At 36.4% G+C, this 18,180-nt stretch overlaps 1 protein-coding gene across 4 annotated transcripts in view; it reads left to right on the top strand.

The window, feature by feature from the left end:
• The window catches only part of Pak3 (p21 (RAC1) activated kinase 3), an 84,197-nt gene extending 68,448 nt beyond the window's left edge, over positions 1–15,749 (top strand). For all 4 annotated transcript variants that reach the window (XM_077793853.1, XM_026396783.1, XM_026396782.1 and 1 more), the window contains 2 exons: positions 13,396–13,533; positions 15,660–15,749. In XM_077793853.1, coding sequence (XP_077649979.1) covers positions 13,396–13,533; positions 15,660–15,749 — 228 coding nt within the window. The remainder of the gene's footprint in view (positions 1–13,395; positions 13,534–15,659) is intronic.
• The last annotated feature ends 2,431 nt before the right edge of the window (positions 15,750–18,180 follow it).

Raw genomic sequence — 18,180 nt, 5'->3', positions numbered from 1 at the left:
TTGTGTCTTTCTTTTGTTAGTTTTAATTCAGCAAACTAAAACCCTGTATGAACATTGTCTGTTAACATATATTTGATGCAAGGAATTGGCTACATTTTTACCCTGGTTACAAAGTGGTTGGGGTTTTTGCTCCATTCTAATTGACCTAATTTGCTCATAAAATGCCTTTTAAAGGTCAGAGAGTTATTAACTGTACTGATGTTATGAGGTTGGTACCCTTCCAGAGACAGAGAGGAGACAAACTTCTTACCATCCCCCACTGCCTGAAGTCTTTGCACTCTACACAATTGGCCTTGGACATGTTGTTCTGTGGCCCATGGACATTTTTAATGTAGCTTCCAATAATAAAGTGCCTTGTTCCTTCTGTTTGCCAAAGTGACTGTGATTAAAAATCGAACTCACCCTGTGGATGTGCAAATCAAATGTTGCTGTTCTGCTGATCTCAACTTTCTGTTAATTGAGGATATATTTTTAAGACCTGTGATTATAATGACCTGATTTTAAATAAGGAGGCATGATCATTTGTATAAAACAAAAATTTGGTTTGTTTCATTTTTCAGCACAAAAGAGTGCCTCTTTATTAACTTTGTATTCACACATAATGGGGCTGTTCTTATCAACAGGATTTGATGGAATATCACATTTTTAAATATCTCAGTTGTATCCACCAAATCATGGAACCTTTTGTATGTATAATTTTCTAAACCTTTATCAAAGTTGAAATGAACTTTAAGTATTTAATACCCGTGTATTAACCATTATGGAGCTGTATCAGGTAAGTGTTTAATACCCTTGCATTAACCATTATGGTGCTATATAAAACCCTGGATCACTGGAAGACAGTTATTGGTATCAATGCTAAAACAATATCAGTATTGTATATGCAACAGAGATCCTAAATCAATGGTTCTTCTCTTTGATTGCACATTGGAATAATTTGTGAAGTGTTCAGAACCAATGACACCAGATTTCTACCCCCAAATGAAAATGGTAACCAGGACTAGGCCAAATACAAAGCTAGGCAGTAAGCCCTCTTAACACTGTTCACACTCAGAAATAATTCTTCTTCATGCCTCTTTGAGCATGGTTGTTCAACCAAGAAAGAGCACATTATTATTCTGCTCATATTTTTTCCATTTTATATAAAAAATCATAAGCAATAAAAAATTATGAGCATTACTGTCAAAGCCTACTTGAAATCATGTTCTGCTCTGTGTCATTCTAAGATTTTCCAGTCCAATAACACTATCAAAAAAGAAATATCTCCATGATATGCCATTTTCTTTTTCAATTTTGCTTTTTATGAAAATGAAGTTTATCATTAAAATGTGCTAGCTGCTGGTGGAGTACCTAGCACATATCAGTGCATAATATAGCTATCAATCTGAGTGCTCATGATTAAGAGTTCATTGCCTATATAAGTCCAGGGAGAGAGGAGGTCAGAAACCTAAATACAGACCTGTTGTCTACACTAAGAGACTTCACACCCTCTTCCTTTCCCCACACTTAAAGCACTACACAAATATTAGTTGTTGTTGTTATTATTATTATCATTATTATTATTATTATTATTGGATCAGGGAAATCCTACTTAGCTTAAATGCCTAGGAAAGAGGGTTAAGTAGATTAAAATAATCACTAGCTACTGAAAAACAGCAACTAAAAGGCCAAACTGCATCTAGTTTCCTCTAACCACTGGAACCTGTGCTGTGGATTGGAATGTCTGGGTTTGATGGCGCATGCTCATTTGGAATTAAAGTCAGACATAAACTTCCTGAGCACCAGAGAAGCAAGCATACTTTGCTAGCACTCAGTCAATATTGTTTTGAATGTATTTCAGGAAGAGCTGGGAGCATTCCCTTCTTTTTCCATAAGCCACTAGGGAACAGCAAGGTTTATTGATGGGTTGTTGACACTCCTACTTTGAGGGCAAGCCTATGCCTAAAAGGAGGGGCCAGTTGGGATAACTACAACTAAAATAACTATAGAACAGTACAGGGCTTCTTTTTAATCAGAAAAAAATATATATTGCCTGTCAAAAGATCGACAGCTCTTAAGAATCATTGGTTGTCAAGAATTCAGCTTAGGAAAATGAGACTTAGCCATAGGAAAGCTACAAGTCTCATTTAGATTGTAATTCAGAAGCAGACAGCTTAAACTGGTGAGTTATGACCCAGAAGACAGCCAAAGGAGGAATTGATTTCCACAGCAAACTAAAATCCAAAAAACTCAGACCAGGCAAAAATGAGAGAAAGTTTGAAAATGTGGTGACCAGGGACCAAGCATTATCCAAGACTGGTATTCTTTTCGGCTTATCATTCCTGAGTCCTTACATGATGGTTTGGGTATGAGCCAGAGATGCATATGCCTATTGTCCTAATACCCAAGTAATTCAATTCCTCAAAAATCAGAGTTTGTTATAAACAAACAAATCTTGTACATAGTGATAGGCATTTATTTGCCCACTGAAATCTCTAGTCACATGTTTTTATCCTGTGGCTTTTGAAATCTGTGTTTTTGCCAATGAGAAATGACTTCACCAAGAACATCAAGGTTTGTTTTTTTTTTTTTTTTTTTTTGATAATTAAGATCATTTCTTTTTTGGGATGTGTACTGGGGATTAAACTCAGGGGCACTCGACCACTGAACCACATCCCAGCTGTATTTTGTATTTTATTTAGAGACAGGGTCTCATTGAGTGCTTAGTTCCTCGCTGTTGCTGAGGCTGGCTTTGAACTCAAGATCCCTCTGTCTCAGCCTTTCTAGCTGCTGGGATCACAGGCATGGATTACACCACGCCCAGCAATTAAGGTCATTTCTGGGCTGGGGATGTGGCTCAAGCGGTAGCGCGCTCGCCTGGCATGCCTGTGGCCCAGGTTCGATCCTCAGCACCACATACAAACAAAGATGTTGTGTCCGCCGAGAACTAAAAAATAAATATTAAAAAAAGAAAGAAATTAGTTTAAAAAAAAGATCATTTCTGACTTTCATTATCATTTTAATTTATACCCTTTCTAACCTGATTGTGTATTTTAGAAAACCCTTTGAGTTCTAATATTGTGTGCATGTACAGATATGTAACAACAAATCCCATCACTGTATACAACTATGTACCAATAAAAAAATGTTCAAAGAGGGGAAAAATAGAAACCCTGCATTCTGATAAAAGGATACTCTGAAATGCCTTAGATAAGCCTCTCAGCAAAGAAAGTTTAATTTATGAAGGCAATCTTAATTCTGTAGCTGGGAGAACCAGAGTTGTAACATTATTCCTAGAATTAAGCTGACCTTTTGTTGTAGCTAGTCTTGCCTTTTGCTTTCTTTGTTTTTTGGGAGTGAGGGTTAAAGAATTGCCCCCCTCTTCTCAGATGGCAAAACTCACCAGTCAGTGGCCAATGAATGTGAGGGGTCTAGACAAGGAGATTTCTATTATCTCTATAAACTTCATATGATTTGAAGATTGAACTCTATTCCATGTTGGTCAGTCAGGAATTCCACAAACTTATGAAGATTCCTTACTTCTTGTTGAATGTCTACTCCCTTATTGATTCAAATGAGTAGAATTTGATTATGTTATGGCTTACTAATGGGTTCCACAAAGCCCAATAGTTAGTTGCATGAAGTTCCTTGGGCTACTGAAAATACCAAGAGAGTGATCATGTGGTAGGGTTCTTGGTTCCACCAGAATAGTTTCTCTTGAATTCATTTTCTATATTGGGCTATCACATGAGATTTACTTACATAAACCAGGGAATCTTGTGGGTTGCCTACTTTGATCCTGTGTTCTTTTGGCTGTAGATAGGCCACAGCTTTTCCTGACTTTGCCAAATGCGCCGTAGTTTGGGTGAGCGTTGTCTTTATGAGTGTTTTCAAAGACATAATCTTCAGAGAGCAGTTCAGAGCTATCTATCTTATTACTTCCAGACTAAATTTACATCTCGGAGAGTAAAAAAAGCCCTCTCATCTTACCAAGCAAACACACTTGGTCATGATGTGAAATATGCCGCATGTGGGACTCAGCAACTCCATACAGATAGTAATCTTGGGGAGAAGCCAATGAAGAACACTGTAGTGATAAAAGCCATTATAGGGACATGTGGTCTATACTCTGGGGAGCGATGGGAGGAACTGTGTTTTTGTATACAGAGCTGGTCAGCTGATGAACTACCTGTAAAATAGAAGCTGAAATCAGTGTACGTGAGCAATAATGCTTGTTTTATAGATCATATCATAGGTTGTTTTGATCCTAATATGTTAATTTGGAAAAACCCTAAGGTATCAGGGAATTAGTCCCTTCTAATGCTCTCAAATAAAATGTGAACAAATGTATAATGTTAAATTGTGCCTTGGAACCAGAAACTAAGTGTGGGTTGAAGATAAATGGGAAGTTTGGAAGATATATACAATCGATGGTTTTTTTTTTCCATGATCACTTTTCTCATTTTTAAATTTTGTTTTAGTTTTTAAAAATTTTTTTGATTAACATGTAATATTTGCATATATTAATAGAGCACAATGTGATATTTCAATATATGTATATACCATGCACTGATCAAGTCAGGGTAATTAGCATTTCCATCTCCTTATCATTTCAGAACCAGAAGAATGTGGCAGTAACAGAGTAGAATCTGGGATCTAGGTTCCTTTAACCAGATTTTCTAGCCTTTAATCTCTGTTTCGATTCTGCTTCATCCCACCAGCCAGCCACCTTCTCTTACATTGTCCTTTGACTTCTGTCCTTGCCCTACTTTTTTGTTCTTTCTGCTTCTCTCAGCTTCTTCTGCTTCCTGCATCATTTTGCTTTCCTTCTTTTCCTATTAACCCTTCCTTTCCTTTCTCCTTCCCCCAATCCCTTTCCTCTACTTTTCCTTTTATTTATTTATTTTGATTGGTACCTTACAGTTACATATAAACTTGGAATGCACTGGGATATAGTCACACATGCACATAGCATAATTTGGATAACACTTTGTTCCCAAGTTCTTCCCCTTTTCCTCTCCTGCTCCCTCCCCTTTGGTTCCCTGCTTCTGCTCTACTGTTCTCCCTTCTATTTTCCTGAGGTTCCCTTTTATATTCCATTTTTCTCTCTCTAGCTTCAACTATGAGAAAACATTCAATCCTTGACTCTCTGAGGCTTGAGTACTACTTGGGATGCCATCGATTGCCCCATGAACACAAGTATCCTGCTCTGCATTTCTTAACAAGAGATTAGAATGAACACATGCATTGTCAGAGTCATCTGGTATTTATTTTATGGCATTAGCCAGTCCTTTGTGCTTGAAAATAGTACTCTAAAGCTAGGCTAGCACCTAATCAGTCAGCACTACCTAATTACCTTTTATTATCAACCTATAATGGGATAGATCTATAATAAGTTCATTTAAATGGCTTTTTAAGGATCAAACAACAAAGCACAACAACAATAAAGCCCTCCTCCCATAATTTGGAGACAGACAACTTCTATGCAAACAAGTAGGAAGCTAAATTAGACCACATTGCTGTCACACTGGACTATTAAGTTGAATAAGTTCAAGTATGGAATACAGTGTTTGTTACAATATGGTGATGTCTTTTTGCAGGTTGTGCTCCATTCACTCTCTACTTAGGAAATAAAAAAAAAAAAGAAATGTCAGGGCCCTTCATGAAATCCATAAACACATCAGAAGCAGCAATACACTCTGGCCTTTAACCTCTGAAATCCCAGGTCATGAGCAAACTTAGTCAGAAGGTGTCAAGTCACTCATTGCCAAATCTTGCTCATAAAACACTCAAAGTTAGTTGAAAATTCTAACAGAAGAAAGGAACCAGAGAGCAGTAGGCTGCAGGGAACAGTGAGAGTACAAGCTGCATAAAGACCATCAACACATACACACTAAGGATATAGTATGCATCCTCCCTAACTTGGTATGTGCCCTTTTGTTCCCCATTTCCAAGCAGGTGAAGAGTGACTGACTGCAGAAGGACCATTTCCTTTGTACTGGTAGAGGTGAATCAAGCAAACCAGTTGTTCATGCACAACATGCCTGCTTGTTTGTTTGCTTGCTTCTTCTTTCTTTCTTTTTTTTTTTTTTTTTTTTTTTTTTTTTTTTGGTGACAGCGATATGGTTAACCACTGAGCCACATCCCTAGCTTTTTTATTTTTTATTTTGAGATATGATCTTGCTAAGTTGCTCAGGCTGACTTTGAACTCACAATCCTCCTGCCTCAGCCTCCCTAGCCACTGGAATTACAGATGTGCACATCACACCTGGCTGCTTCATTTCTTGATGGGCCCTTTTCTATCTCAGAAGAACTCCTACCTCAGAGACTGGAAATAGATTCCTACTTCCTTCAAATAGTGATTCCTACATTACTAGTTGTGTGACATGGGACAAGTTATTTTTCTTAATCCCACAGGACTGTTTTTTTATCTGTTGATTGGGGAATCATAATAGTCTACCTCAGGGGCTTGATGTGTTGATTGAATTAAATAATAGTAATCATTCAATAAATTTTATCTATCAAAACTTATCATGAACATATTTATACAGATATTAGGATATAGATAAATAGTCTTTTTGCATTTATGGTTCAGTTACATTGTATGTTCAAAACATTATTGTGGACTAGGCTAGGAGCCCACTCATCATGTATAATATGATTTCCATGGGAAAATGTTTTTGGAGTCCCAAATATTCAGCTTGCCACACCCTATCCTCTTTTAAAGTGAGTCTTTAGTATTGGTGCTGAGGTCTTTTGTAGTTGCTAATACATTTCCATGTATGCCCCCTGGTTTGTTTTCTGATGTCTTAACCTAAACTTTATAAACTGTTATAATGAACTGAAGTCACAAACTAAAGCTTTTTAATTAAATGGTTAGTCTTGTTGCAAAACTGCCTTAATGAAAATTTATTAGGTACATATGGATTGTTTTGAGACTTCTTTGGAGAAATGTGGTAACTTCTATAATGACTGCTTTGATCTTTCTTAACTGAGGAAATTGCCAATAAGGTAAATTGAATTATTTCTTCAACTGAATGAACTAGTTTTCTGTTAGTACTTAGGTAAATTCAGTTGCATATGGGGTCAGTGAAAACTTTAGTGTTTGTGTGTTGTTGCTAAGATATTTAGAGTTATCATTGCAGAATTCTAGAATATTAGAAACTTCTAGGTAATATGTATATCACAATGAAGAATGCTACCAGTTTTGGGCCAATCATTGTATTTGTCATAAGGTCAGTAAATCATGGGGCCTATATAGTCTCACTTGAGAAAGACAATAGATTTTGCTTAATGATCTAACAGTATAACCAACAGTACATTCTCTGCTCAAGGTCAGCCAGAGAAGATAAATTTCTGAGTTAAGTTTCAAGTCCCAGGAAGCACTTGTTCTCTCCCCTTTCTCTCTTTGCACCAGACTTGTTGAGGCCATCTTTCTCCAGGTCTCCCCCTTTTGATGGTATCTCCTTATGTGCTCTGTTCATCGAGCACTTTTTCTTCCACACTGAGTCATGGCTAGTGAAAAGTTATCACATGCCAATACTGATCAACTCAGAAAAGATGCTTTATTTCATTGTCTGCCTATCTTACATTTTTAACAAATTACTTTAGGTTTTTAGCTTTCATACTCTATATCAGTCTGTTATATTCTAAGATCAGTTAAATTTGTACTTTTTTGGCTTTCATTTCATTCAGCAACAAAAACATTTATGGAGCACTATTTTGAGCAAACTGCTACAAAATCAGAGAGGATCATGACACTTTATATCTTCCTCAGACTTTCAGTTCAGAAGGGAAGGCAGACCTGTAAACAAGTAACAAGTATTCATAATATGATGTAAAAATAAACATATGAATGAACAAATGTTATTTGCTTGGAAGCATAAATAAATAGAGAAAAGCAAAATTTATTTGATTGAAACAGAGATGGGGGGACAGATCCTAGAAACTCTACTCTCTCACTTTCCTTCCTCTTTTTCCTCTTAACTGTTCTTCAGGGTGAATGTTGGACAGCACAGTTTGAAAACCCCATATTTCTGGATCATAGGTGACCATGAAAAATTTTTAAGCAAAGACATGATTAGATTGTTAAGGGGGTGGACTGAAGAATGAAAAGAGTTGAGTAAGGAAAACCAATTAGGCGGTTATTAGAACTGTCTAAGAGAAGCCCGACCTTAAGCAAAGATAATGGTGAAAGGGAGAAGTGGATGGGTATGAAAGATGTTGCATTAATGGAACCTGGTAGACTGATTATAACAAGGGTGGGGTAGGTTACTGGGTGAAGAAGAACAACTCAAGGATGATTCTGCCTTCTTACTTAATTAGAAATGGCCAACTCTATGAGAAATCTCTAGTCTAATTTCTAATTGCTCATTTTCTTTGAAATTTCACTAACTCAGATAAAGCCAACATATGATCACTTATGCCCAGATTTAATTTCTTCAATCTTTCTTCATGTAAGACTTGACTTCTGGCAAAATCCTTTTTACTGTCATTGTTTTGTTGGCTACAACTGACTATATTTGTGTCTCATTAGCAAGGCAGTGGGTAGCAATTTTCTTTTTTACTAAGGTAGTCCCCAATTTACACAGAGGATGTGTTCCAAAAGTTCATTTTTTAGTTAGTTATTTGGAACCCAGAGTGCATTTTCCCATAGAAGCAGCATTATACTTAGTGATCAGGTTCCCAGGCCAGTCCACAAAGGCCAGTTTCACCCATAATATAGCTGAAAGTGTGGATATTTGCGATGGAAATTAGTTGGAAATAATACTGTTGCAATTAAAATGAAAACAATAGTTGAAAAAGGAATAGTCTGGGTTTTTGTTTTCCTCAAAGGGTAGTGCTTTATGAAAAGCAGGTTTGATCCTAGGAAGACAAAATGAAATAGATGAGGATTTTTGTGTAAATTGAATACCATGGCTTTTAAGTTTATTTTTTCAGTAATGTTTTAGAGTTTTTTAAAACTAATAAAAGCAGTCATGTTCACTGCAGAAAATTTGGAAAACTGAAAAATACATTTTAAAAAATTAAGTCACCAATAATCCTACCATAGAAAGAAAATGACTGTTAACATGTTGGTGTGTTCCAACCTTTTTATTAGTACATGTATTATTTTTTAATCAGTTGAACAGCAGTAGTTACATTGTATCCACATGATGAACAACAGTTGATGAAATGCAGACTTTAAAATGATATTTATTAGCAATTTTTTGAACTGTGAAAAAAAATATTTATGATATAATGTTGAGTATGTATAGATTGGGAATGAGGGAGTGTCAGATCAATACTCACCAGCCAGGACTGGAGTCAGCTCTTAAGCAATCAACCAGTACACTCTATTATCAGCCCCAGCTTCCAACAAATCCACAGCCAGATTTTTTGTAGAAGTTCTGAATAGGACATGTGTGTTCTTTGAAGTGCAGTACAGGTTCATAACACTAGTTCTTTATTACTTCTCATATTCCTTCAAATTACAGTGCTTTCTTCTCCCTATATGCTCTATATCACTAGCACTCCTAAGGCTTAACAACTATGATTAAGGTCATTTTTGATTCGTAAATGGAATGGAAACAGGAGCGTACATTCCTGAGGTAATTAGGTATGGATTGAACAGAGATGAGAAGAACTTGGGTAGCAAGTATATCCCTCCCTTGTGGCATGTACTTGTAAGGAAGAAGATGATATGGAATAGAATGTATTCAGTTAAGAATGAGGAAAGAAAAATGAGAAAAAAATAGTATGGTGTGCATATAGACCTAGAGAGAGTGGAAAACACCTTGAAAAGGGGAAAAAAGGTTTGTTTGTTTGTTTAGGACTAGGCTTGGCTTTAGAGCAGGAAAAAAAGTAGGTAAAAAACAGTGATTTAGGGGGAGTTGTAACCAGCCGAAGTTAAGAGTTTTAGGAGGCAGTAAATGTACCATGCAGCAACTAATTTTCTTATAATAAGGGAACAAAAATGGTTTGTGAGAAAAGGTGCTTCAAGCACTAAACATCTGCGAATTAAAACACTTTGAACTTAATATATCTGTTAAAACTGTGCATCAATTGATTTTAGCCCATTCACTGTTTTCCTAAAAGTAGTTTGTGCATCCCATCTCCTTTTAGTTAAGACTTGTATTTTGGCATGAAAGCCCTAGGAACTGCCACCTGCATTTGCTCTTCATCAATTAAAGAATTGAAAATTACAAAGGAGTGAGGAGAGGTGGGGAAAAGTAAAGTGTTTGGAGTGGATTGTATTTACATATGGGTATCTTCATATACTAAGAACAACCCAAACATTCCTTGCACTCTGTTGAAACTAAGGATATTCTAAGTCTCACACATTGTTATGCAAGAGTCTCCTATGGAATGCTGTGACTCTTAAATTAGTGTGCTTATGATGCAGAGATTCTAATTTATCAAATCCTAGCTGAGCTGCAGGTTCTTGGCCAGTGATTCTCAATGTTGGCTGCAAATTGGAATCTCTGGAAAGCTTAAAAATACTGATGCCTTGGTTTCTCTTGCAGAAATTTTTACATGATTGGTATTGGAATGAGAATTGGGCATGAGGACTTTTTTTTTTAAATCTCCCTAGGTGATTCTAATCATGCAGAAAATCTGAGAACCTCTAGTTTGATCCATTATTAAATATCAGGGTGGATTAAAACAGCTCTCAAAATTTGGTTCTGGAACCAGCAGCATCAAACAGGACGCTTGTTAGAGATGCAAATTCTTAGATTCTTCCTTTCCCATTTACTAAATCAAAAACTCAGGGTGGGGGTGGCCCAGGAGCCCATGTTTTAACAAGCCCTCTGGATGATTCTTGTGGGTGCTAGAAGTTGATAGTCCCCAGATTACTTAAGTCCTTCCTAACTCTTTCTAATGGACATCTACCTGCAGGGGTTGCTGGTAAGGAAAAGAGCTCTACTTACTGCTCTGGGAAATGACTTTGATAGAAATACCTGCAATAATAATATTAGGCTTCATGTGGGGGAAAGGTAAAAGGGGGTGATAATTTGCTGCAAAGCCCAAGTAAGTTCAGGAAGTTACATATCTTCTTAAAAGTGAGAGAGCTGGTCACATGAGCAAGTATATCCCTCCCTTGTGGCAGTACCTACAGGCAAACTCTTACTTATTCTTTAAAAGAGCATTCTACAGGGATGCTGCCACATCGATGTTCATAGCAGCAGAATTCACAATAGCTAGACTGTGGAACCAACCCAGATGCCCTTCAATAGATGAATGGATAAAAAAAATGTGGCATCTATACACAATGGAGTACTATGCAGCAATAAAAAATGACAAAATCATAGAATTTGCAGGGAAATGGATGGCACTAGAGCAGATTATGCTTAGTGAAGCTAGTCATTCCCTAAAAAACAAATACCAAATGTCTTCTTTGATATAATGAGAGCAACTATGAACAGAGCAGGGAGGAAGAGCAGGAAGAAAAGATTAACATTAAACAGAGACATGAGATGGGAGGGAAAGGGAGAGAAAAGGGAAATTGCATGGAAATGAAGGGAGACCCTCATTGCTATACAATATTACATATAAGAGGTTGTGAGGGGAATGGGAAAATTAACAAGGAGAGAAATGAATTACAATAGATGGGGTAGAGAGAGAAGATGGGAGGGGAGGGGAGGGGGGATAGTAGGGTATAGGAAAAGTAGCAGAATACAACAATTACTAATTGGGCATTATGTAAAATTGTGGATGTGTAACCGACGTGATTCTGCAATCTGCATTTGGGGTAAAATTGGGAGTTCATAACCCACTTCAAACTAATGTATGAAATATGATATGTCATGAGCTTTGTAATGTTGTGAACAACCAATAAAAATAATAATAATAAAAAAAAGACCCTGCTCAAATTTCAATCTCCTCCATGAAGTTTCTTCTGAACTCTGACGTAAATTGTGTCATTTTTGTATTACCACTATTTAGATTCCTGTATTAGTTCTTATCTCACTGTATTGTAGTGTTCTACATGTCTCTCTTTCTGACTAAATTGTGTGATCTTTGAAGCAAGATGACTGTCTTATTCATCCTTGGATCATCAATGTCAAATACAATATCTAGTACCTACTAAGTGCTCTAGAATTATTTTCTCAGTGGAAGCATCAGGAAGTCAGCTTTGGGGACTATTTAGAATAAAAAAATAAGTAAAACATGGACTGGGGGCTGGGACTGTAGCTCAGTGGTAGAGCACTTGCCTAGCACACTGGGTTCAATCCTCAGCACCACATATAAATAAATAAATAAAATAAAGGTATTTATAAAAAAGAAAAACATGGGCTAGGATTGTAGCTCAGGGGTAGAGCGCTTTCTTAGCATGTGTGAGGCACTGGGTTCTATTCTCAGCACCACATAAAAAATAAATACATAAAATAAAGGTATTGTGTCCATCCACAACTAAAAATGTTTTTAAAGAACAAAGCAAAACAATAGCTGAATGAAGGTAGATGATTATGTCTATTTTGCTCCAGTGCATCTTTCACACCTGACACCTATTTGAAACAAAAATGTGTTGAATAGATGAATCCTTATTGCAAAAAACATATCTTCAAAATATGGATTTATTTACCTGTGTGAATTAATCACAATCTTGGGTCCAACTCTCTTCCTTGAAGGCTTAGGGACCTTGATTCTGTCAGCATACCAAAAATTCATGTCTCTCAGTGGTGATCTTACACATCAAAGATCTCAAAGACATACAAGAATTATTAGCAAATGTTTCATCATAGGATATATCATCATTAGGTACCAAGACTACCAATGCCAACTTTTCTCATATTTCCTTTCATTATAGGTAAAACTTCTTAAGAAATCTAATTAATATCAAAAGGGCTACAGCTGTCACAAGACAAAAATATTTTGAGTCCTTGTGTCCTACACATTGCCTCCCATCCAGGCACAGCTATCGTCTAGTTCTTTGTAATTTTATAATTTTTAAATATGTTTTTGTTATCCCCCATCTACTCACAAATATTCTTCATATAAGATAAGAAGGTAATAAATTATAATCACCTTTCTCTGCATCTTCTTCGGGTTATACTCAGTTCAGCATGATTGGATATATGTGTGTCCACCAACTCTTTGTAGTCACAGATTTACAGGCAGATCTTTGGTTTCTTTAGTGCTTCATCCGTATTCATTGTATATAAATTTTTAAAGGCATAACTTTCAGAGGAAGCTTTATAACTTTATTTCTAAGTTTTTGCAAAATATGATACCTCATTGTAACCTAAGTTACTACTAAGACTAATAATTTCTAGATGTTATAGAAACATTGAAATGTACGTCACTGTTATTGTCTAAATGGAATTTTTAAGAACCAGAGTATAAACCAGAATGAAATTGATTTGTTCCTTCTGTTCTGACCCATGGTCCTAATATGTATGTGCTGAATGAATTTTTCTATTTTTTTTCCTATAGGCATTATATCTGATAGCCACTAATGGAACTCCAGAGCTCCAGAATCCTGAGAGACTGTCAGCTGTATTCCGTGACTTTTTAAATCGCTGTCTTGAGATGGATGTGGATAGGCGAGGATCTGCCAAGGAGCTTTTGCAGGTGAAAATAAAAGACAATTGCACAGAGGTCTTCCATCACAATGTGTGACAGTAAGAGAGCTCTTTCAAGAGATATGTAGTTAGAGTTAGGCTATTACCATTTGATTTTAGACCACAAGCACATAAGTATAGGCATGCATCTTGATTGACATGTTACCTTTCTTCTGAAAAGTTGGCAGTTTAATCTATAAATCTCTTTTATTCTTCCTGGAGTCTTATTTTGCAAGGGAAAAAAACAATGTGACCCTCTGGTGTTGCTGTTTTGTTCTAAACTTTACTTGTGCCCCTGGATGTTGTATGCAGGTGCTCTTGGCCGGAGGTAATTCTCTACATAACTATGCAATTATTTCCATGGCATTTGCTACTCTAATGCTTTACTGGTCAAAGCCCCTTTGCTTGTGATGCCAATTGGCAGGCACCTGCTTGCCTGGGTGAGTACCATCCAGTGGTGAGTGCCTCTGTAACCATTTGTCCTTTTCATGGCTCTCAGGGATGACTATATATGATGGTAGTTAGTACCTATTATCTACCAAATTATGTACATACATTACCTCATTTAATTCTTACAAAAACTTTATAGCATGGTTATTATTATCCTGTTTTACAGACATGGAAACTGAGGCTCACAGAGCTCTCGAATGGCAGAGTTGATATTTGAGCCCTAGATTGTCTGAATCCCCACCACACATCACACACAAACAAATTTCAATTAAAAAGATGTATCTATTTGACAAAGAATCACATGGCTAGGATTACACACATAGCTTCACTGCTGGGGACTATTTCTCAGAGACAGGTATCAAGACCTTTAACATCTAAGAACAATGGCAACTTATTCTGTCTGTGACTTTGAACACACACACCAATTAAACAAAAGGTGCAACACTTGCTTATGCACAACTTTCACCACAAAATCACTGTGTTCTGTCCCATCCTGCACAGAAAAATCTCTTCTTGTGAATTCTAAACTCCCTTCCAAGACAGAACCACATCTGGGCAAAAAAAAAAAAAAAAAAAAAAAAATCTAAATCATACCTTGGATCAAGCTATTTGGAGGAACTAAAGAGACCACACCTTCTCTTTTCTGCTCTCCATGACATTTCACAGGTTAACATAGGGTCCTGAAATGTCAAATCTGAAATGACACTTTGTTAATCTACTACTTAATCCAGCTTTGAATTACAGATGAAAACCCTGAACTTTTGAGTGCTTTGCTTCCATATTTTTTATGCCTCCCACTACCCCACAAATACACCCTGATATAATTTCCTGTTATACCCTCTTCCAGGGATGACTAAAGATACAGGTTCTTTAAATATAGCTATACAGCTAAGTAGATCATTAAATCAATTATCTAGTTAATTATTTACCCAACAGTACTTTTATATGAACCAGTCAGATAACTGATGCAAAACTATATTTTAAGTGTGAATTGAATAGTTCATTTGTTGCATCTTTTCATTTTACACAAATAAACAAGAATCTGCATATCTCCTTAAGTCCATTCTCCAACGTTAGCCTATCATTGTGCTCCTTAGAGGTTACAAAAGAAATACTTAACAAAATGATGGAGACACAACTATTGGATTTAGCAGTTAGAAAGCCATTGGCTTCAGAAAAAAAATTCTGTAGTCATTAACTGAAGGCACACTTTCAAATATAAGGGCTATTCCAGAAAAATTCATCAGTTCAAGAAAGTCTGACAATTACAAACTCAGTGAGGTTTTACAAGATCCCTACTTTAGAGTTTTTAATGATGCTAATCAGTTTCCAGAGGATTTTCATGACACAGATGAAACATCTCAAGGACAAAAGCTGGCACCATGGAGTTTTTGTTGTTGTTGTTGTTGTTGTTTTTAATATTTTTTCTTTTTAGTGATGAACACAACTTTCTTATTTATTTTTATGTGGTGCTGAGGATCAAACCCAGTGCCTCACACGTGCAAGGCAAGTGCTCCACCACTGAGCCACAACCCCAGCCCCTGGCACCATGTTTTTTAATTAAATGATGTTTAATTGGGTACTCAAATACATTTTAATGAGAAAAGGCTGCTTGAAAATGTAAAGTAATATACATGTTGAAGGAAAGAATTCCAGTAATTCTTCTTTTTTCTCTTCCTTTTGCAGCACCCATTTTTAAAACTAGCCAAGCCTCTCTCCAGCCTGACTCCTCTGATTATCGCTGCAAAGGAAGCGATTAAGAACAGCAGCCGCTAGGACTGCACGCCTTACCCCTCACCATCTCCCTCATGAGTAAGACTGAAATAAAACTCTGCTGCAGGAAAGATGAAAGAAAAGACAGTCAAATAGGGTGGGGGTTCTTTAACTTTCAAATGATTAGAAACTTCTTATAAGCCTTTTCCTACTCCCTCAGATTATGTAATTTATTTGTAAGCCTGAATCGCAGCCCAAACAGGGCAGCAATGTCGAAGTGGCCATCAAGTGGTCACTTCCACCGTGAAGCGAAAGAGCCAGTAGTGAATCCCCTCATTTTGTGCATTCACTTTGAAGAAAAAGATTTCTCAAAGATGCACATTCCCTCTTCATAGTGTTGTGTTTGTTTTTAAGTTAGAGAGTAGTACCTCTTACATTCAAACCTCCTTCAAAACCCCTTACCCAATGTGATGTTTTTCACTTGCATTGTCATTAGATGTCCAGAAAAAAGATGTCAAGATGTTTTTTTTTTTAAAAAAAGAAAGAAAAAAAAGCAAAGCAAAAAAAAAAAACAAAACAAAACAAAAAAAAACACAACAAACAAAAAAAAATAGAGCAAGTACTGTGTGAACATGTGGAAGTCCATGCCCTAATAGAGTTGCAATTTTTTATTCTTCTTCTATAGTGGTGGCTTGGTTTGTGTACCTATTTTTCTGCATTTGTATTGGAAAAGGTTTCTTTTAAGACATTTTCCAAAAGCAGAGAGGAGTATGTGTTTTCAGGAAGGGCTTTTAATTACTGTATACCTAAATAAGGTTGAAGTGGTGAAATCCTGTCATTTTCACAACAATGCTTAAGAGTTGGTCAATTTGTCACACAAACCAGCTGGTTAGTTTTCATACTAGAAAAAGGGCACACTAAAACTGTGACATACCTATTGGGTGAGTCTAGGTCCTGAAACCTAGAAAATCCTGATAGAAGAAACCTTACATAAACAAAGTTGGAACTTTCTCTGACAGCCAAAAAGAAAACAAGATATGTGTATAATACTGAAATCCTTGTTGGACATTAAGTAAACAAAGGTAAAGATACCTATTTTATCCTCTCTTGTGCTTTGTGGAACATTTACACTGTAAAATAGGCACGTCAGGAGGGAATAGATTCATGCAACATTTATTTATGATAAAATGATTTATTTTGGCAATTTATAACACTTTAGAAAAAATTCAAAAGATTTGGAGAAGAGAGATATAGTAAGCTTTCAACTCTATATGAAAGCTACATCCCAATCAACATTTGGCTCTGAGCACTTGTTCCCATTTTTCCTGTGTGTTACCAATTTTCTGTTTCAGGATTATGGTGTATATATAGTTCTCAGAGCTTTGAATTTCAAAATTATGTTCATAAAAATCTTTCAATTCCCCAGTGAAAGTAATTTTGCTTCCTAATTAGATATTCCAAGAAATAATAGTCCAACTGAATTCCTTCTGTGGCTTGGGGAAAATACCAAAAATTGACAGTAATTTCACCATATATTTATTGATTAAAAATTCAACACTTAGTACTTCCTGAATCTTCTGAAAGTAGAAAAAATGTCTGGAAGGTATCTGCATAGAAAAGGATATGCTTCTCTTTTGAGAGTATTAGCAGTTTTATAAATTCTGGAAAGTTTTTTCTCTAAGCCTTTGAAAAGCTAACAATCTGTTGTAGGAGGCTTCATAATTTGTAAGTATATAAGGAATCTGAATAGAACCTATCATCTACATTCACCCACAGGGGGAAAGAGATTAATGACCATAGGCCTCTGTCCTTCTCTGTGAGGTACACCTTTCCATCTAACATCTATGACCATTCCTTAAAAAGAAAGCACTTTCTTTAGAGTTTCTGCTAACCATATAGTGTACATGTTTATGTTTAGAAGATGACACCACTGATGGATTTCCTATTTTCCTACTGTTGTTTTCTTTGACTATAAAATTTGGGAGGAGCTTGACCCTCTTGCTCCCCTGCAAAACAAGGTCCACAGTGGGATAAACAACAAATGTGGGGAAAAAAAAGCTCAAATGGTAATATTAATTTGAAGCATATTATGTTATACTTTGCAAAGAGGTGTCTGGGCCTAAAGTTTTTAATGCCACACTGTTCTAGTATAAAAGAGAGGCCTTAATTTTGATTTCTTTATAAATTAAGCTTTTTGTTCACTCATAGTGCCAGGTAATTCAATGAAGTACCTGGGGTGCAAATAGAATTCATTACCCTGATGACTATACCCTGCCAGTAGAAAGAGCCGAAAACCTGGTTGGGAAACCCTAGTCATCAGTTAGCATCCCTTATATGTTGCAAAGGCCCTTTTTTGTTATTTTGGAGACCCTGGAGCAGTGATCCTTCAGATCACTGTAGGCAGAGAAATGGCTGCTCTTTATACTTTCAGTTTAACATATTAACAATGAGGAGTCAAGTACTTTTTTACCATCACTTTGTACCAAGACTTGAT

Source organism: Urocitellus parryii, chromosome X, assembly GCF_045843805.1.
Source record: "Urocitellus parryii isolate mUroPar1 chromosome X, mUroPar1.hap1, whole genome shotgun sequence".
Taxonomy (NCBI): domain Eukaryota; kingdom Metazoa; phylum Chordata; class Mammalia; order Rodentia; family Sciuridae; genus Urocitellus; species Urocitellus parryii.
This window is presented reverse-complemented; position numbering and strand designations above follow the sequence as displayed.